Source organism: Bombina bombina, unplaced genomic scaffold (assembly GCF_027579735.1).
Source record: "Bombina bombina isolate aBomBom1 unplaced genomic scaffold, aBomBom1.pri scaffold_1790, whole genome shotgun sequence".
Classification (NCBI taxonomy): domain Eukaryota; kingdom Metazoa; phylum Chordata; class Amphibia; order Anura; family Bombinatoridae; genus Bombina; species Bombina bombina.
Genome location: NW_026511478.1, coordinates 1,442 through 22,742, shown reverse-complemented (window position 1 = coordinate 22,742; position 21,301 = coordinate 1,442). Strand labels below are relative to the sequence as shown.

The following is a 21,301-nucleotide window of genomic DNA, read 5'->3' as shown; positions in this document are numbered from 1 at the left end:
TCCCCCACTGGTCACCATCATCTTAGGTACTGGCAGACAGTCTGCCAGTATGCAATTTAAGTTTTTTTTTTATATTTCTGTAGTGTATGGCTTTTTCCTCACCTCCCTGAACAGCGCTCTAACCCTGCCCCCTCACACTACTCCCTACCATCTTTTTAAAAAAAAAAATATTTTTAGTATAAAAAAAATTCTGTAGTGTAGGAGACCCCCCTCCCCCTACAAAACCATTTTTGTTTTCTGTAGCGTTCCTTCCCCTGCAAACAATTTTTATCCCTCCCTTCCCATGCCTAACATTTTTTTCTGTAGTGTACGGAACTCCACCCCTACCTCCCCCTCCGCTAGGCCACCCCCCTCCTTCCTTCCCTCCCACCACTCCCACTCTGCACCAACAGAGGATTGTTACAGCAAGTGACACAGACAGTCACTCTCTGTAATGATTGGCGATCTTCCTTTATATAGTAAGGGAGCACAATCAACACTCCCTTACCATATAAAGGCAGATGTTTTCTGCCACCAGTTGCAGTCTCTGCTGTGTTAGCTGACAGCAGGGACCACAGCATGCGCCAGAGTGTTAGACGTAGGTACGGCCAAAGTACTATGCGATGTAGTACCTGTGTCCATATGGCCATGGGGTTAAAGGGACAATATACACCAATTTTTATATATCTTCATGTAATAGACACTACTATAAAGAAGAATATGCACAGATACTGATCTAAAACTCCAGTATAAAACCTTTTAAAAACTTACTTAGAAGCTCCAAATTCAACACTGATGAAGGAAGATCACACACTCCCTCCCCTGGATATGAAAGACCCATTAGACAATCAGGAACAGCAGGAATCTGCAGACATCAGTATACATCTAAAACTTCGGGGCTTGGTTAGAAGTCAGAAAATCAGCAAAATGTTATTTAAAAATAAGCAAAACTATACATTGTTACAAAAACACACCAAGATGGGCTATATAAATGGATCATATACAAAACTTGTATGCAAAGAAAAATCTAGTGTGTACAATATCCCTTTAATGTTTTAAAGGGTCAGTGCCTTGTAGGAGCAAAGTATCCTAATGACAATAACTTGTTTATTGGGTTAAGAGATCAATCCCATGTAGCAGCAAAGTAATGTGTTTAATTCAACAACAAATCATTTCTTTTGATAGGTCGGCTTCCAAATCCGTTTTGAAAGTAGCCGCTCTCCTGCTACGAAGATCGTGTTTCTCACTGAGGGTTTGCTGTTGCGCCAGATCCAAAAGGATCCTGAGATTCCTCTGTATCAGGTGCTGATTGTTGACGAGGTTCACGAAAGACACCTGCACAGTGACTTTCTTCTTGGTGTCTTGCGCAAGCTCCTTCCTCTGCGGCCAGATCTGAAAGTGATTCTTATGTCAGCCACAATCAACATCAAACTTTTCTCTGGATATTTTGACCAAGCTCCTGTCCTGCAAGTGCCCGGGAGACTGTTTCCCATACAGGTAACTATAAGCTGATAATTTAACCAACTAACTTATTTCACAGCTTGCTGTTTTATTACTGATATAGCTTATTGCAAATGTTCTGAAATTACATAAAGAAGGTAAGGGCACCTCGTAATATAATATTTTCTCGAAGAGGCAGAGAAGAGGATAAAATAAACACCTAGACTGACCTGTATTCTATAGCTTTCACACCTTGGGCTTGATTTATCAAGCATCGGCAGACAGGGGCGTACATATGTGCCCCTGTCTGCCGCAGCTCGCCTCTGGCGGACAGAAATCCGTTGGCGGAATTCAGCATTGCACATGAGCACTATTTTGCGCTCTTGTGCAACGCCGCCCCCTTCCCGCGCACAGCCAACCACGTGCGGACAGGAGCTGTCATGTGAAAAGGTGGGATACATATAAACTTCCATAGGCAGGTATCAACAATCAACCTAGTTAAACAAAATTAAAGGGACACTCAAGTCAAAATTAAACTTTCATGATTCAGAGAGAGCATGCAAATTTAAACAACTTTGCAATTTACTTCCATTTACAAAATGTGCACAGTCTTTTTATATTTACACTTTTTGTGTCACCAGCTCCTACTGAGCATGTGCAAGAATTCACAGAATAAATGTATATGCATTTGTGATTGGCTGATGGCTGTCACATGATACAGGGGCAGTGGAAATAGACATACCTTTGTAATTTGTCAGAAAAAAATCTACTTCTCATTTTAATTTCAGACTAAAGGGCCGATTCATCAAGCTCCAAATGGAGCTTGATGCAGCTGTTTCGTATGAAACAGGAGTTAAGAAGCAGCGGTCTTAAGACCGCTGCTCCTTAACTTGTCTGCCGCCTCTAAAGTTGCGGACATCAATCCACCTGATCGCATACGATTGGGGTGATTGACACCCCCTGCTAGTCTGCAGGGGGTGGCATTGCACAAGCAGTTCACCAGAGCTCCTTGTGCATTGATAAATGCCGACAGTGTATGCTGTCGGCATTTATCGATGTGCGGCGGTCATGATTGCTACAGCGAATCATGTCCGTCCGCACTTTCATAAATCTGCCCCTATGTGCTATTGCATTGTTTTTTTTTTATTGTGCTTTGTTGCTTATGGAAATCCCTTTTTAATAATTTTTATTTGAGGCTTTGTACAAGGCATACATGTAATATGGAGCAATAAAGCTGTACATTAATTAAATAAATACATCTTATAGTCTAACATTTTCAGTATACACTATACATTCCGGAGAGAGCTAGTATGCCTAATGTTCATTATACCTCCAGAATGGCATATGAGGTCACTTGGGCCTCAGTAATACATAGCCAATTTATAGGAGGTCAACTGCAATAAAGGAGACCACTTTTGGGTCTCAAATGACAAACCTCATTTTTTGTTTTGTTTTTATAGCTTAACATAACAAGTTATTGGATGTGAGCGCTATGAATCCAAACTAGGAGTGAACAATAATATAAACATAAATTACTGTGTAGCACTCATTAACTGTGATATAACTTGTGATAGGAGGATATATTTTCCTGTGTTTACCAAGTAAACTTTGATGGGTGGGGGGCGGACGGAGGGTAAACTAAAAGGTGATGAGAAGTATTAAAATATGGCATACCAATATGAGCAGAACTGGGAAGCTATTTGCTTAAACTGTCACTGGATTAATGCTAGGTCACTATACGAAAATAATGAGCAGGATCTTCTGGGGTTCTTGATAAGGTACCTGGGTTCAGGTTTGATGGAATAGCTAAGAAATAGGTTTTCTTTATCTTGTATTAGGATAGGTATGTACAAATATCCTTGCTTACACTAGTAGATGTTTTGCCACAATGAGACAGTTTATGAATTAACCCTTTGAGTGCTAAGCACTTTCCCACCTGGGTGCTAAGATTTCTTTTAATTTTTTTTTTTAGTTTTTTTTTGAACAATTTTGTTTTTTTTTTAACTTTATTTTTTATTTTTATCAGACCCCCAATACTTACACTGTTGAGAAGGTTAGGCGATTATCTTTCCAATGGTGGGTCTTGGGAGTCTGTAGCTGCTTAGATGCCTGAGATACAGGCTTCTAAGCAGCATGCCCCCTGCTCCTATACTTAACATTGTTAAGTATAAATAAAGTTGCGCGGTGACGTCCTCACGTTATTGTGCGTGACGTCACCACGCAAAATGGGAAGCCCCGGCGATGCCTGTCACTCTACAGGCACGGTCGCCGGGGTAGGAGCCGGTGGGAGCCCCCAGATCTCCCTCAAGGGCTGTCATTAGCACTCAAAGGGTTAAAGTGTGGTGTAATTTGTGGATACATTTATCTTGTTTTCTATAGTATGTGGGAGAGTTTAGCGAGATTGTTTTCAGGTCCCTTGGGTAAGATTGGTCTGAAGAGTTATTTTGAGTGACCAAAAAGAAGAATAAAGTCTACTCTAGGATTATTCATTTGAAATAAAAAAACACCTTTAAGGCAAGTACACATTTGTGCTTGAGATACTAACCTGGGAAGGGTAAGCTACCTATCTTGGCCACTGATAAGGAGACTTGGGTTGTAATAGCCATTTGAAAGAAAAATATTAATGCTTATGATGCGGGCAGGAGCGGTCAATCTCCCCGGGCGGATGAGATCGAGGAGATTGAATTTCTCCAACTAAGAGGTGGCCGCTGCTTGATAAATACTGACTGCAGGTTCTCTTGTGAGAGCCTGCAGTCGTAGCGAGGTGAAGGGCTTGATAAATTGAGCCCATAGTGGTGAAGACTCGTGCATACAACTTTATTTTTCATGATTGAGACAGAGGATATCATTTTTAAAAGGTGTCTAATTTACTTCTTTTATCAAGGAAATACTGCTGCCATCTAGTGGTCTTGTCATTGTATAACATTGTTAAAAGGATTCTTGCAAAACAGAAGAGCGATAGTGCAGAAATCAGTCTACACAAGAGACTGTGAGGGCTCCAATACTGTTTACTATATCCTGTTGCTTCTTTCCCTTGTCAAGAATATGTCGCACCATGTGGTGTCCTTGGTTTTTTTATGATTTCAGAGTGAGAGTTTGGATGAACTGTGTTTGAAGAGCTACCTGGGTGTCAATATTTTGGAGGACTCCCTATTACCCTCCTTTGTAGTTTATTACTATATTAGGGTTAGAGCTCCTCCTCTGTTTTGCATTCTTGTGGTCAATTTGATTTCTATTTCAAATATTATGTTCCATAGTCCTGGGAAATGAAGCGTGAATTAGACATGTAGGGAAAGAGACAAAGGCGGAAGGAAAAGAATGAAATCTAGTACGTTAATGTGGTAGTCTCTCTATTAGAGCATTTAACCCAGTTCTGAACCTAAAAGTAGCAGCACCTTCTTTGCATTCTTCTGAACACAGTTAAAGGGATAGTCTAGTCAAAATTAAACTTTCATGGTTCAACTTACTAATTTACTCCTATCATCAAATTTTCTTTGTTCTCTTGTTATCTTTATTTGAATGTGTGCTTAGGAGCCGGCCCATTTTTTTTTCAGCACCTGGGTAGCACTTGCTGATTGGTGGCTACATTTAGACACCAATCAGAAAGTGCTACCCAGGTGCTGAACCAAAAATGGTTCGGCTCCTATGCTTACATTCTTGCTTTATCAAATAAAGATTCCAAGAGAACAAAGAGAAATTGATAATATGAGCCAATTAGAAAGGTAAACTTTGGTGAATGAAAGCCCGTTTTTTAAAAATACTATTAAAAACAGGGGCACTTTCATTCATCAAAGTTTACAAAGCAGCCGTTTTGTTAAAAAAAATTACCTTTTTTTTTCTTTCCACAGCCAGAGCAGCTTCCCCCACCTAGAGATCCTATATTCACACGTCAGCAATGACTAATCCGGCTTCCTCCAATCACAGCTTTCCCCCCAGGGTAGTCATTGCCTGAGGCCATGCTGTGATTGGAGGAAGCAGGATTAGTCATTGCTGACGTGTGAAGAGATTATCTCCAGGCGGGGGAAGCTGCTCCAGCTGTGGAAAAAAAAGGTAATTTTTTTTTTTTAGCAAAACGGCTGCTTTGTAAACTTTGATGAATGAAAGTGTCCCTGTTTTTATATTAATTTTAAAAAACGGGCTTTCATTCACCAAAGTTTACCTTCACTATTAATTGCTGCTCTATTTGAATCATGAAAGTTTAATTTTGATTCAACTATCCCTTTAAATCATCATCCAACCAGGCGAAAAATATAAAGTTACAGTTTTCTGAACAGCTTATAGTAAATATTTCCAGGGGGCAAAGTTCTAGTCACGATTTCTGTTGAAGTCAAGGAGGCATTAGACATTTCCATACAATGTACAAACTAAATGTGAGGCTCTGTAAGTAAATTCCTTTTCATAAATAGGAGATCTAATTTGTGCTGTCTTTAAGGGCAGAAAAGGTACGAGGTGTGTGAACTTTACCTTGATAAATTTTGGCCACAGTGTTTCTATAACTGTATTTGGGTTTCTCAGGTCATTTACCAGCCGATCCCTCAGGAGGAGTCTGCATCCAAAACAGAAAAGCTTGATCCACGTCCTTACCTCCGTGTTTTGCAAGCCATTGATAACAAGTATCCTGCTGAGGAACGGGGAGACCTTCTTATCTTCTTGAGCGGTGTATCTGAGATCAGCAGCGTACAGGAAGCCATACAAGTGTACGCCACCCACACACAGCGCTGGATTGTACTCCCCTCCACAGCACATTGTCCATAGCGGATCAGGATAAGGTAGGACACACTGGTGGCACCTGCCTCCATGCCAGGGGTCAGCAACCTTGGCATCACATATGTTTTGGAACTACATTTCCCATAATACTCGACCTAAAGAGTGCCTGAGCATCATGGGAAATGTAGTTCCAAAACATCTGGGGTTCCAAGGTTGCTAACCCCTGCTCTAGAGTTTTGACTCAATTGCTTTATTGTATATTTATGTTCTTTTCCAGGTTTTTGATTTGGCTCCTCCAGGTGTCAGAAAGTGCATTATCTCTACCAACATTGCTGAAACGTCTGTCACCATAGATGGCGTTAGATTTGTACTTGATTCCGGTAAGAATCCCCTACATTGTGCAATGCAAATTGTTTTCTATACAATTCCTTGTGTAACAGAGAGACTGAAACCAATCACTACACTACCAGTAGTGGATCTCTTCATCTAGTACTGACACTGCCAAACACTACTGTGCTGGCACTTATGTCCCCTCGTCCATCAATCTTCCTTATCTTCTTTATTACTGTTTACTCAAAGGCCAAATCCAATACTCAGGGCCTGATAATCAAAAGCTCTCTGCTCAGGTGAGATGATCTAAACTGATCCTCCAGTACTGCGAGATCTCTAGTGATATTCTTAAAAGGCAGATTTTGCTTTACTTCTCCAAGGGGATGTTCCCTGTTTTTCTGTATGTGAAGGAGAGACGAGCCCAGTGCAATATAGCACTGAATGACATGATAGTTCTGCTGCATTTACACTTTGTGCTTTGTATTTTATATCACTTAACACTTCAGATTAAGTTTTATTACATTTAAACGTTGCTTTTTCTATTTTATTTTGTATACATCAGTGTATTTAGGATTGTGATTTTCCAAATTCTGATTATGCTTTTGCAGTTTTGTGTAACTTTAACAAATTAGGATCATACCTTGTATAATGTGTATCTTTTACAAATTGCATTGCACTTCTGTATTTCTTCTTTTAAAATAAAACTGAAAAACTGACAGCTTCAGTTTCCCAGAGAGCTTCATTATTTTGTATGGACTCTATAAGCAAAGATTCTCTAGTTTGGAGAGAAATTATATTGCAGACTCCATAGGGGCTGAACTTACTGAATTTTATAAGAATAAGTGCGGAAACTGTAAGTCCCAGAGAGATGTCTTCCATAAAAAGTAATGAAGCTATCTTTCATGATACAAATATAGCAGCAATTTAAAGCAACTTTCTAATTTACTCCTATTGTGAATGTTTCTTCGTTCTCTTGTTATCTTTATTTTAAAAGCAGTAATGTTGAGCTTAGGAGACGGACCATTTTTGGTTCAGCACCTGGGTTGTGCTTGCTGTTTGGTAGTTAAATGTAGCCACCAATCAGCAATTGCTACCCAGGGTTCTGAACTGAAAATGGGCCAGCTCCTAAACTTACATTCCTGCTTTTTCAAATAAAGATACCAAGAGAACAAGGAAAAATTGATAATAGAAGTAAATTAGAAAGAAGGCTAAAATTGCATGCTCTATCTGAATCATTAAAGAAAAAAAATGGGTTTAGTGTCCCTTTAAATTAAGTTCATAAATGTTCAGTATAGGTGGGATACAATAGGCAAAATTAGAAAATAAAGAAAAAAACAATTTAATGCTCTCAAGTTGGTAAAATGGATCATTGGGAATACAGTAAAGGGGAGAAAATGTTAGTGTACACTGCCCCTTTAAGCTACATCCTGTTTCATGGATTGTGATCTATTTCATATTGTTGGATTACTGCTACTTTTCAAGGATCCAATGTTTTGTTTTGTTTTCGTTTGTTTTTTACACTTCTGAAGTTTTGTTTCCATTTTCAGGGAAGGTGAAAGAGATGAGTTTTGACCCTAAGGCCAAAATGCAACGTTTGCAGGAGTTCTGGATCAGCCGGGCGAGCGCTGAGCAAAGAAAAGGCCGTGCTGGAAGAACAGGGCCAGGAGTGTGTTATCGTCTTTTTGCGGAGTCTGATTATGATGCGTTTGCTGCATATCCAATCCCGGAAATTCAGAGAGTCGCCTTGGATGCTCTCGTTCTGCAGGTGCCCATTGCATTGCAGTTACTTTTTTTTGGAGAACTTTCTAAACCTCAAAGTTCTCTACACTCTCTAACATTTTGGCTTTTGGTTTTATAAAGTCATATTAACAGTAGGTAAAAAGATCAAAGCACATACAGGTAAAATCAAACTGATAGACTTTAAAGGGACAGTTTACTCCATTTGTATTGCTTAAAAAGATAGATAATCTCTTTTATTACCCATTCCCCAGTTTTGCAAAACCAACATGGTTATATTAATACACCTCTGTTCATTGTATATGTCACATGATATGGGGGCTGGAAAATTGAAGTAAATTTGAATTAAAAATTATCTACTGCTTATTAAAAATTCAGTGTGTATATGTACGTGTGTGTATGTATGTGTATGTATGTGTATATATATATATATATATGTATGTATGTGTGTGTGTGTGTATGTGTGTGTATATATATATATATATATATATATATATATATATATATATATATATATATATATGTACGTATGTGTGTGTGTATGTAAAATGAAAGGTATATAACTCGCCTATATGCTGTTTCTTCTGCTTTGCCACCAAACAAGGTACGATTTTACTGTTTAACCAGGAGAGTCTGACCATTCCTCGTGGCGCTTTCATGTCCGCAATATTTAGATTTAAACTATATCACCGGCACCGGTCCCCAGGTAACTCCTCACCAGCACAAAAGGTCAAACTAGCGTATAATGCGTGGGTGCCTTTATTTACATACACAGGTGACAGAAATAAGCAAGGCGTCTAGTAAGTGCTATTGCATTGTCTTCGTCTTATGCACTTTTGTATTATGCACAATAAAATACATTACAAAAACACTTCCCCTGAATTTCAAATAAGCAGTAGATTTTTATTTGTGACAAATTTTCAAAATTTCCTTCTATTTCCCTGCCCCTTGTATCATGTGACAGCCATTAGCCAATCACAGACTCCTATATATACTCACTGTATATATTTATTATTTCTTGCACATACTTAGTGTAGTAAGAAAATTATAAAGATTTTTTTTTTTTAAATTGTTCTATTTGAATCCTGAAATTTTTTACATTTTACCGGTAGTGTCCCTTTAACAGAAAGTGCATATCTAAGTATTAATGAGCTGTGGGATAAAAGAACTCTGGCCATCAACGACGCACCCACAAATCTAAATACTAAGTACAGGAAGATCCTTTTATATCTGTAGTATATTTTATAATGCTCTCTTAAGCGCAACAAAGAAAAAAATTACTTTATCATCTCTTGGTTCTTTTAAAGGTGTGTCAAACAGAAGGAAAAACAATTGGTTCTTTTATTCATACATTTTTCATACAAATTATTCCCTTTTAAAGGGACAGTCTAGACTCAATACATAATTTTGATTACTTACTGTTACATACCGGAGAAGAATTCTGCAACTGGTCCCACATCTATAATCTTGTTACAAGTACATGAAACTTTTAAATATTAATCATTTATTAGAAGCGGAAAATGGCCGCCAATCTCCACCTACCTATTGCATGTATCTTTTAGTATGTTAGATTTCTCCAATCATGATCGATTCTTAAATAAGTTTTCCTACTCGCTCACGCTGATTTGTGCATGTACAATTTGAAATAGCTAACTGAAAAATATTAAACGTGCACTGCTAAACTGTCATACAAGAAGAAAGCTGTGGGCGGGGCTTGGCGGACATTTTCAGCTGCTAACAAACAATGATTATTTAAAATTTTCATGTAGTTCTTACAAGCTTATGTGTAACCCGTTGCAAGATGCTTATCTGGTATGTAACAAGTAATAAATAATAAGTATTGGGTTTAGACTGTTAGTTTAAGTCTAGAGATCAGTTTATTGTTATCAACTTATGTTGTCATCCATCATTTGTTTTATTGTATAACATTTATTTGAGAGACTAAAAAGCCAATTTCTGTATTAAAAACCCCACCATACTATAATACTATTTTTATTGATTTAATCAGATGAAAAGTATGGGTTTGGGGGATCCCAGATGCTTTCCTTTCATTGAGCAGCCCCCCATGTCCAGCTTAGAAACGGCCATTTTGTACCTTCGAGATCAGGGCGCATTGGGTCCATTGGAGGAGCTCACACCGATTGGAAATTTGCTGGCCAAGTTGCCAGTAGATGTAGTTATTGGTAAGCTTCGGAGCATTTTATACTTCAATAAGTCAGTCACTTTTTGGCTCTCAGTGTCTAGATTAGGGCTTGAAAAATCCTTGAAGTTGGAGATGTACAGCTCCTCGAATTTATTCCTTGACTCCTAAAAGTTAAGGGTAAAATTCTTGGAGCTGTATCTCCCTGACTCCCTTGATTTAATATCTATCTATCTATCTAGCTATCTATTATCTGTCTGTCAGTCCATCTATCTATCCATCTATTATCCATCTATTAATTTTCTATCTGTCTATTAATTATCTGTCTATTATCTATCCATTTGACTCCCGTGATTTAATACCTATCTATCCATCTGTCTATCTATTATATATCCAGCTGTCTATCTATATCTATATATCTATCTCTCCATCTATCCATCCATCCATCATCTATTTGTCTATTATCTATCCAGCTATCTATCTCTCCACATCCATAGCACGTTGGCTCAATAAAATCACTAATATTTTATGTTACATTTTAAATAAAGGTTATTTTGTTTAAGTCCAGAGAGTGTGTAACTATTAATATTTTTATTTTATACTGCGCCATGGCAGATGCCATACAAGTAAAAAATAGTGGATGAGTTAAAGGGACATGAAACCCATATGTTTTTCTTTCATGATTTAGAAAGAACATACAATTTTAAACTGCTGTCTAATTTACTTAAATTATCTAATGTGCTTCATTCTCTTGATATCCTTTGCTGAAAAGCACATCTAGATAGGCCCAGTAGCTGCAGATTGGTGGTTGCACATAGATGGCTTGTGTGATTTGGTCGCCCATGTGCAACTATTTCTTCAACAAAAGATACCTAAAGAATTAAGCAAATTAGATAATAGAAGTAAATTGGAATGTTGTTTAAAATTGTATTCTCTATCTGAATCATGAGAGAAAACTTTTGGGTTTAAAGGGACACTTAACCCAATTTTTTTTCTTTCATGATTTAGATAGACCATGCAATTTCAAGAAACTTTCTAATTTACTCCTATTATAATTTTTTCTTCATTCTCTTTCTATCTTTATTTGAAAAAGAAGGCATCTAAGCTAAGGAGCCTGCCAATTTTTGGTTCAGTACCATGGACAGCACTTGTTTATTGGTGCTGTCCAATCAGCAATGACAACCCAGGTTGTGAACCAAAAATGGGCCGGCTTCTAAACTTACATTCTTGCTTTTCAAATAAAGATAAGAGAATGAAGAAAAATTGCTTGAACATGACTAGAAGACACTAGTCGACAATTAAATTCGCTCAAATACTATTTGATACAGAAAATTCTTGGTAGTAATTCTAGGTTAAACATCGAACTAGCACAATGTAAAGCCAATCCTGTTCTGCTATTAGTGTTTTCTTTTTTTTCTTTTCTTCATATAACTAATGAGATTGATGTATCAACTATATCTAAGAATATTATTTGTTGAATATCTCTGAGGTAAAGATCTTTATGTTGTGAAAAGCTGCCTCCTCTATATTGGAACACCCTATATTTTAGTATCAATATTGTCTATGCTTAGAAGGTCCAAGAATGGCCTGTTGAGTGATACAGAAACTTTTCATTTTTTGTTTTTTTTGTTTCCATGCCATTTAATTGTTGACTATGATTATTTAACGCATAGATTGTGCCTCTTTAATTATCCTTTATGTATATTATGTAATTGAAACTGTACGTTTTGGATGTACTAATTGCTGTACTTGTCTACTTTTTCTTGAAAAATTTAATAAAAAAGATAAAATTAAAAAAAAAAAAAAAAGAGAATGAAGAAAAATTGATAATAGGAGTAAATTAGAAAGTTGCTTAAAATTGCATGCTCTATCTGAATCAGGAAATAATTGTTTTTGGGTTCAGTGTCGCTTTAATTATTTGGCTTTTTCTTTTCTATCTTTTAACATATAGTAGCTTGTTTCCAGCCTTTGTGTAAACACAAACAAGTTGCCTGGCTACTAAAAATTAACTTGTTCCTTTTTGTTTTCTGCCTGGCAGCTAAATTTGTCAAGCCCTGCTTTACAGATGTCATTTAAGATGTTGGTTATAATCTCAATTAACAACCCATTTTTGTCTGTTTTACAGGGAAGATGCTAATATTGGGCTCTCTATTCAGTTTGGTGGAGCCAGTCTTGACCATCGCTTCCGCACTTAGCGTGCAATCTCCCTTTCTCCGAAGTGCCACTAATAACCCAGAGTGCGCCACAGCTAGGAAACCACTTGAAAGTGAACATGGAGACCCCTTTACTCTGCTTAATGTCTTCAATGAGTGGGTCCAGGTGGGTATAATAATAGCAGAAAGTTCCATTAGTATACTGGTCTTAAGTGGATCATTCAAAACCGGTTTATTTTTACAATAAACAGATCAAATCAAACAGGAGCAGCAACTCCAGAAAGTGGTGCCGAAGACGGGGACTGGAAGAGCAGAGGTTATATGAGATGACAAACCTTCGCCGTCAATTCAAGGTTGTTATTTGACCAGGATGTTCAGAGAAATATTTTTTCATTTTGTATAGCTAGGACTTGTTGGTGATGGCGCGAATATTTGCATGCAAAGAAGCTTCTCGTTGCTTGATAATGGTTAAGTTAAGAGTCAGTATTTATGTTACTGGACCACAGTTGATCAATGTTTTTATTTTCTTTTGAGGTGTTATCTATTCGCCGGATAGTATGAAGTGATCTTATATTTCAAATGCTATTTTCCAGCACTTGTGAACATGAAGGGTGCAAAAACTCCATTTAGGGCCTCACACTTAGGCCCTCAAAACATACAGTACAAAATAAATAATGGCAGCACACCAGGAAGTTTCCAATTCTTCAAATGTATTTAAAACATCTCCAATAGACAAAAAATAGCGACGTTTCGGCGTCGGCCCTTAATCATGTTGCATGCATGATTAAGGGCTGACGCCCAAAACGTCGTTGTTTTTCTGTCTATTGGATAATTTTTGAATACATTTGAAGAATTGGAAATTTCCCGGTGTGCTGTCATTATCTATTTTAGAACCAATAGATTGGGTGAAGCGCTGAATCTAACCTCCACAGCCTCACTGAAAAACACTATCCCCTTCCTAGATAGTATAAGATTCAAAATCAATCAAATAAGAGACAATGGGCGCATAAAGCGGGAGGTTAAGTAGCTATGTCTATTCAGATCTCCTATAGTTTTCTATCTTATTAATGCATAATTAGGGTCCAAGTAATAAATGACCTTATTAGGGGATTTAAGAATAACTTCAAATGTACCGTAAATGTATTTTCAAAAAGATATTTATTAAAATACTTTAGCTAATACAATAATAAACTAATGTTTAATCCAATAATAATCAAAAAATAATAATAATCAATCACTAATCAATAGTTGTTCATACAGCCATTAACACTCTCCTAAAACAATATAATACTTCCAATTGATGTAAATGAAAAAGTGGATGCAAATAAAAAATATCACAATGCTGGAAAATATCACTTCACACAAATGACATGAAGTGTTAACACACTTCTAATTACCAGATACACAACAATGGCTTATATTAAAATATCCCCTTTTCAGAAGTGGGAAACTTCTAATTTAAATGTCTGTTTCTTTAAAAGTCTAAATGTTGGGTATATAACTGACCCGCTACAGCAGGGTTAAATGCAGAGTGAATAGTCTCTTCCAAAGGAATGATCCCAGATGCAAATAGCTAACAGCTGTCGGTATTTATCACCGGCGCTGTGTGAGATTCACCGAGAGTGTTTATACACAAAGCGGTTTTAACTTGCTTCTCTGAGTAGTTCCGTTATTTATCTATGACACTAGGGCTATTTCGCCTTCTTACCGTGTCTCTGTTCTGTATTTCAGCTGCTCTGCTCGAACAAACAGCTGACCGTGGCTAACGGTCTCCAAGGTTTCTGTGTCACCTGGTTTCCGGAACCTCCAGGTTATTCTGACTTGCGCAAGCCTATTGACAGGTTAGAAAGCCTCCAAATCCTTCACCGCTCTTAAGTACTTACACAGTACGCGGTATGGAGTTCTCCTTTGGTCCCAATCCGTAGGGGGACTTAGTAGCAGAAAAACAGTTTGTTTGTATATCCCAGTAGCAGGGTGAATCCTCTACGCGTTTCAACCCGTATGGGTCTTTGTCAAGATACTTCTCCCTGCACCTGTGCATTTTTAAATACCCCGCTGTAGCTCCTGATTTGCTGATTCTCCATTTCCTTCCAGCATATGTTAAATGAGGGAGAATGTAAAGGCACAATCTTAGAATTATTCCTCAAACATTCTTATATTCAGTGTTGATATACATGCCAAAAATTGTATATAAATATATTTTTCATCTTAAATAGTGAATAATTTCATAGTGATACATCATAACTCGAATAAATGTTAAGTATAAAAAGTCCTTATAAAATATATATGAATATCCTAAAATAACCATATAAAATTCATTTTTAAAACCATCAATTCTAAAACATACATTCATCTAATAAACACAGCCTATAAAATCAAGTTTATTTATTTAAGGTATTTAATTCAGATAATGGGAATTAGTTTAAAAATTAGATATATAAATTAAAATAAAATACATTATAAAATATATATAAAAAAATATATATATTATATTAAATTCCCTCATAAAATAAATAAAGGGAATAAAATGAATAATACTATGGGGGATAGAATATTTGGGATTTACATTAAAAAGGGGGCCAGTTCTAATTCAGAATTATGATAAATTAAGGGACTAAGAGGATTAATACTATGGGGGATAGATAAATTTGGGATTTACATTAAAAAAGGGGCCAGTTCTAATTCAGAATTAAGACCATTGGGGTAAAGGGTATTAAAATTATAAATTAACTCTGCTTCCCTTTTTAAAAGTTTATTTTCAAAATTACCCCCCCCTCCAATCTTTGCATACCAAACACAATCCCCAAAATTTAAGATCCTTAATATTGTTCTTATGAACATCTCTAAAATGTTGGTATAGATGTGTATCCAACTTCCCCTTTTCTATATTCCATAAATGTTCCCTCACCCTGTCCCTTAACATCCTAGTGGTTTCCCCTATTTAAAAGTATTGACAGGAACATTGTAACATATACACTACACCCTTACTATTGCACCTAATTGTATCCTTAATCATATACTCTTTGTCCATACCGGGGATCATTATATTTTTCTTTTTAATCCCATTTCTGCAGGCTTTGCAAGTTGCACATGGGAAGAAGCCTCTTATTTCCTCCCCTCTTAGGTCTTTATCTTTGATAGATCTTCCTTTCTTCCTTTTTGAATTCACTAGGGGGCAGTAGTGATTTAAAATTTTTGGTTTTTCTGTACACTATCCCCATAGTATTATTCCTTTTATTCCCTTTATTTATTTTATGAGGGAATTTAATATAATATATATATTTTTTTATATATATTTTATAATGTATTTTATTTTAATTTATATATCTAATTTTTAAACTAATTCCCATTATCTGAATTAAATACCTTAAATAAATAAACTTGATTTTATAGGCTGTGTTTATTAGATGAATGTATGTTTTAGAATTGATGGTTTTAAAAATGAATTTTATATGGTTATTTTAGGATATTCATATATATTTTATAAGGACTTTTTATACTTAATATTTATTTGAGTTATGATGTATCACTATGAAATTATTCACTATTTAAGATGAAAAATATATTTATATACAATTTTTGGCATGTATATCAACACTGAATATAAGAATGTTTGAGGAATAATTCTAAGATTGAACAGGGAAAACGCAATAAGCATGTGCCTTTACATTCTCCCTCATTTAACATATGCTGGAAGGAAATGGAGAATCAGCAAATCAGGAGCTACAGCGGGGTATTTAAAAATGCACAGGTGCAGGGAGAAGTATCTTGACAAAGACCCATACGGGTTGAAACGCGTAGAGAATTCACCCTGCTACTGGGATATACAAACAAACTGTTTTTCTGCTACTAAGTCCCCCTACGGATTGGGACCAAAGGAGAACTCCATATCGCGTACTGTGTAAGTACTTAAGAGCGGTGAAGGATTTGGAGGCTTTCTAACCTGTCAATAGGCTTGCGCAAGTCAGAATAACCTGGAGGTTCCGGAAACCAGGTGACACAGAAACCTTGGAGACCGTTAGCCGCGGTCAGCTGTTTGTTCGAGCAGAGCGGCTGAAATACAGAACAGAGACACGGTAAGAAGGCGAAATAGCCCTAGTGTCATAGATAAATAACGGAACTACTCAGAGAGGCAAGTTAAAACCGCTTTGTGTATAAACACTCACGGGGAATCTCACACAGCGCCGGTGATAAATACCGACGGCTGTTAGCTATTTGCATCTGGGATCATTCCTTTGGAAGAGACTATTCACTCTGCATTTAACCCTGCTGTAGCGGGTCAGTTATATACCCAACATTTAGACTTTTAAAGAAACAGACATTTAAATTAGAAGTTTACCACTTCTGAAAAGGGGATATTTTAATGTAAGCCATTGTTGTGTATCTGGTAATTAGAAGTGTGTTAACACTTCATGTCATTTGTGTGAAGTGATATTTTCCAGCATTGTGATATTTTTTATTTGCATCCACTTTTTTCATTTACATCAATTGGAAGTATTATATTGTTTTAGGAGAGTGTGAATGGCTGTATGAACAACTATAGTCGGGGGTGATTGATTATTATTTTTTGATTATTATTGGATTAAACATTAGTTTATTATTGTATTATCTATTTTAGACAGTATGCAGTGTTCTTCCTAGGACCTTTTTTATTGGGTGCACCACCCGGCTAAAATTTAAGACAATATTTTTCAATGCTTATTGCCCATATTATCATTAATTACATTTGTATTAAACATTGCAAATAATTTGTGCCTTGGATAGCAGAATATGTTAGTGTTACATTGTCCTTACCTGGCTACTTCATAATTAAATAACATTTTCTGTGGAGAACACTGGTATGTATTTGTGAGCCCTCTTGTGTTGGGAGTGTAGGCCCCTTCTCGAACTATGGAGTCACTTTATTGTATGAGTTGTGTTGTACAGCCTGCATACAATCTATGGTCAAGCCAGTGATGACAGGTCCCTTCTTAAGAGCAAGGAAGGGACGTGTCACCCCTGGCTTGGCCATGGCTTTGTGTACAGGAAGATGAGATGGGTTTTGTCAGTATTGCCCTAGGATTTAAATTATGAGTGGACTCTTGGATTAACGTGTCGCTTGACCCTTGGATCATCATTATCACGCAAAATTTTGTAATGGATGTGTTTGTCCACTCTAGCCTATAAGATGTATGTCAGCTTTTGGAAGAAATACTGATATGGCCCCAAAATGGACTGATCCAGCAAGCTGAGAATTTGCCATTACTTTAAGGGCTCGATTTATCAAGCTACGGCAGACAGGGGCGTACATATGCTCGCCCCTGTCTGTCGCAGCTCACCTCTGGCGGACAGATTTCCGTTGGCAGAATTCAGCATTGCACAAGAGCAGTATTTTGCACTGTTGTGCAACGCCGCCCGCACACAGGCAGAAGCTGTCAATCTCCCCAGTTGGACGAGACCGGGGAGATTGAAATTCTCCACCTAAAAGGTAGAGAAGAGGTTAGGGAAGCAGCGGTCTGATGACCACTGCTTCATAAATACGGACTGCCGGTTCTCTTGTGAGAACCTGCAGTCAAAGAGCAGGAGAAGGCTTAATAAATCGCGCTCTAATTTCCCATAAATTAGTATAAGACTTAAATCGAACAAGTTTTGTATTCTGTGAGTAGCTACTTATTCTTGATTAAACATTGCAGGAGCTGCTTAAAGACCATGGAATGTTAGAAGATATCCAGCTTCAACATAGAGACCGTAACAGCCGCCAGAGAATGCACAGAGAACGCAAAGAGCTGCACCATCTTAAGCGAGAACATGAACGAACAGAAAAACGCAAGCGCAAAGTGTTGAAACTAGAGGAAGGGGGCGAGGGTTCCTCTAGTGATGGCGAAGAAACGACTAACCGAGACCACACCAGAGATAACGTGGACATTCAGGTTTGAGCACTGGGATGGGATGAAAATCTCTCAATTATCGTGGCTTGATTTTCTTTAAGTCATTATTTGAGTCGTACCTTATCGTCATCTTCATAGGATGTGAAGTTTAAGCTGAGGCATAACGTGGATGAACTTCGGGAATCCTCGAGCATGGGCCAGGAGCTCTCCAGCCAGCAGGTGTCCTTGCTCAAGCTTATCGTGTGCCATGGCTTGTACCCACAGCTGGCAGTACCTGACGGATTCAATAGTTATCGCAAGGATTCCGACCAGGTGAGGGTCCCATTATGTCAGTGTTCCTACACAGGGTTGACCCATGACTCCAATAAACATGTCACTTTGCTAGTATGTATAATTGACTCTTTAACTGATTAGACATGTCGCTGTGATTAAGTCACTTTGCTCCTGCACAGGACTGATTCTTTAACCCAGTGATGGCCAGCAATTTAGTTGAAATACTTTTTATTGTTATTATTACATCATAAACAACAGGTACAAAACATAATGTTCATCCAATACATTCCATAACAGATCCATTGACCTCTTGACCAAAGCTAATGTCCAGTATTTAACCTTACTTTAATTGTTTGGTACCTTGAGAGATCTTTACCTTGCATAGAAAAAATGAACTTAAAGATCATCTATGGTATTGTCCATCCGACCTGCATTGTAGCATAGTAAATTAGAATTTCAAAATCATGGAAGAGTGGGAAAAGGATTGGCAAATGGTAACATATCAAACTATTCATCGTTGTTTCTTTCTCCCTATTTGTCATGTTTACTCAGTACAAATTTTCCCCTCCCATTCTTCCACCCCTCCCCCCAATCAACTCAATAAAAAAAATAAACCAACATAAAATTAAACTACATTCAACTTGCCTGTCGCTTCATTTCTTTTGCAGCGGATCCTGGGAAGGGGCCCCCACCAATCTTTGAATTCAGTCTTAGTAGTGTACCTGGCCTTACCGTCTGATTTCTAAGTTAAGTCTCCCACTACCCCCTGATAACAGTCCTCCTCTCCCTTAGCCAGAATGAGCATCTTCCCTTCACAAGTCTCCCTAGTATCCTGCCAGAAGCCAATAGTACCAAATTTTAGAGAATTGATTGAAGTTATTTTTAATATGAGCTGCTGTTTCAGACATTTTATATGTAGCTTGGATCTTATCTGTCACTTCCATCCAAGAAGGAGCTCCTGACTTCCAATATCTCGCCACGCAGATTCTGGTGGCTGTACAAAGTGTACGTATAAACGTGTTGATGGGAGCACCAAAGGGTTCAATGCGTTCGTTCAGTAGTGCTTGTGGTGCTGTTAGGGAAATGGTTTCAGACAGTACTTCACTAAGTAAGTCAGATAGTCTGGACCATATTTGTTTAATCTGTGGGCAATCCCACCACATATGAATATATGTCCCTGTTTCAGCACATCCCCTATAGCAAAGTTTACTACCCCTCTGAGTGTAGTGTGAGGTGATTGTGGGAGTCAAGTACCATCTAAAAGATGTTTTAATACAGTTTTCCCTGAAGTCGGCGCTGATTAATCCCTTACTAGACGTATATAGTATTGACTCCCATTCCTCCCTTGAGTATATTATGTTTAATTTTTTCCCATTTCTCCATCAGTGTAGTTTTAGAGGTGTTTTTGGCTTTTTGAATCTCTAAATATATGGCTGAAATCAGTTGTTTGTGTCTTTTAGTAGAATTGCAGAAACGTTCTAGTGTTGTTAACTGCTTCACTGAGCTGTGTGTCCTAAATTTAGCAATAGCCGAGGATACCTGCAAATATAGAAACCATTGAATTTTCTCGGGATTCACTTTATCCTGAATTTGTTGATATGTCGCTATTCTATTTTTATGTAAGAAATCCGCTACCCTGTACAGCCCTTTGTTTTCCCACTTCCCTATGTGCGTGTGAAAGTCTGGGTTTAGAAGAGTCTTTATCGGTCTCATGACTGAATCTGTTGGTATGAGATTTAAAGATCTGGACAGCGAAGTCCAGAGCTGCATCATCTCGATCGTAAGTTTAGAAGCTGACATTCCCTTAAAAGGTTGTTTCGAGTGGTCCCATAAGATATCATCTGAATTTTTATAGTCTGTCATGAGTGTCTCTACCCGCACCCACACCTGGTCCCCTGATTTCTTGCTAAAGAGGGTGGTCTGCGCCAACCGTGCCGCTTGATAATAATGTATTAGATTTGGTACTCCCACCCCTCCCAATTGTCTATGCTGTTGAAGAATATGGGATGGAATTCTAGCTTTTTTATTTCCTCTAAGAAAACCCACCAAGTCTGATTGCAATTTACTCAGGTCAATGAGTGGAATTTTAATTGGGAGGGCTCGGAAGAGGTATAAAGTCTCGGGAGAATATTCATTTTGATCGCCGTTAATCGGCCGTACCAAGAGAAACTGCCTTTTTTCCATATATTTATATCTTTTCTAATCATTCTATATAGAGGAACATAATTTAATCTATATAAGTCAGCCATATTATTCGAGATTTTAATCCCTAAGTATTTGATCGATTCTGTGGTCCATAAAAATTCAAAGTTAGTTTCGATGAGTTTTTTAGTATGATTGGGAAGGGCTATGGGGAGGGCTTCACACTTTTCAAGGTTGACCTTGTATCCTGATATATCTGAGTAATCTTTCAATACTTGTATAAATTTGGGAGGGAGATGAGTGGTTTAGTCAATGTAAGAAGGACATCATCAGCAAACAAAGATATCTTAAACTCCTGCCCTTTGAGTAAAACTCCATGTATGTCTGATGACTGGCGAATCATCGCTGCTAGTGGCTCTATGCAGATCGCAAATAAAAGTGGCGAAAGCGGGCAACCCTGGCGTGTGCCATTCAATATATCTATTAATTTTGATTGATAACCTGCCGCCCTAACACTAGCTGTGGGATGAGAG

General features: G+C 37.6%; 1 protein-coding gene across 1 annotated transcript in view; it reads left to right on the top strand.

The window, feature by feature from the left end:
• The window catches only part of LOC128643768 (probable ATP-dependent RNA helicase DHX34), a 28,188-nt gene extending 8,816 nt beyond the window's left edge, over positions 1-19,372 (top strand). The window contains 11 exon segments of the mRNA XM_053696585.1: positions 1,165-1,476; positions 5,935-6,145; positions 6,148-6,188; positions 6,404-6,506; positions 8,004-8,221; positions 10,202-10,376; positions 12,459-12,652; positions 12,738-12,839; positions 18,159-18,395; positions 18,492-18,665; positions 19,295-19,372. Coding sequence (XP_053552560.1) covers positions 1,165-1,476; positions 5,935-6,145; positions 6,148-6,188; positions 6,404-6,506; positions 8,004-8,221; positions 10,202-10,376; positions 12,459-12,652; positions 12,738-12,839; positions 18,159-18,395; positions 18,492-18,665; positions 19,295-19,372 — 1,845 coding nt within the window.
• The last annotated feature ends 1,929 nt before the right edge of the window (positions 19,373-21,301 follow it).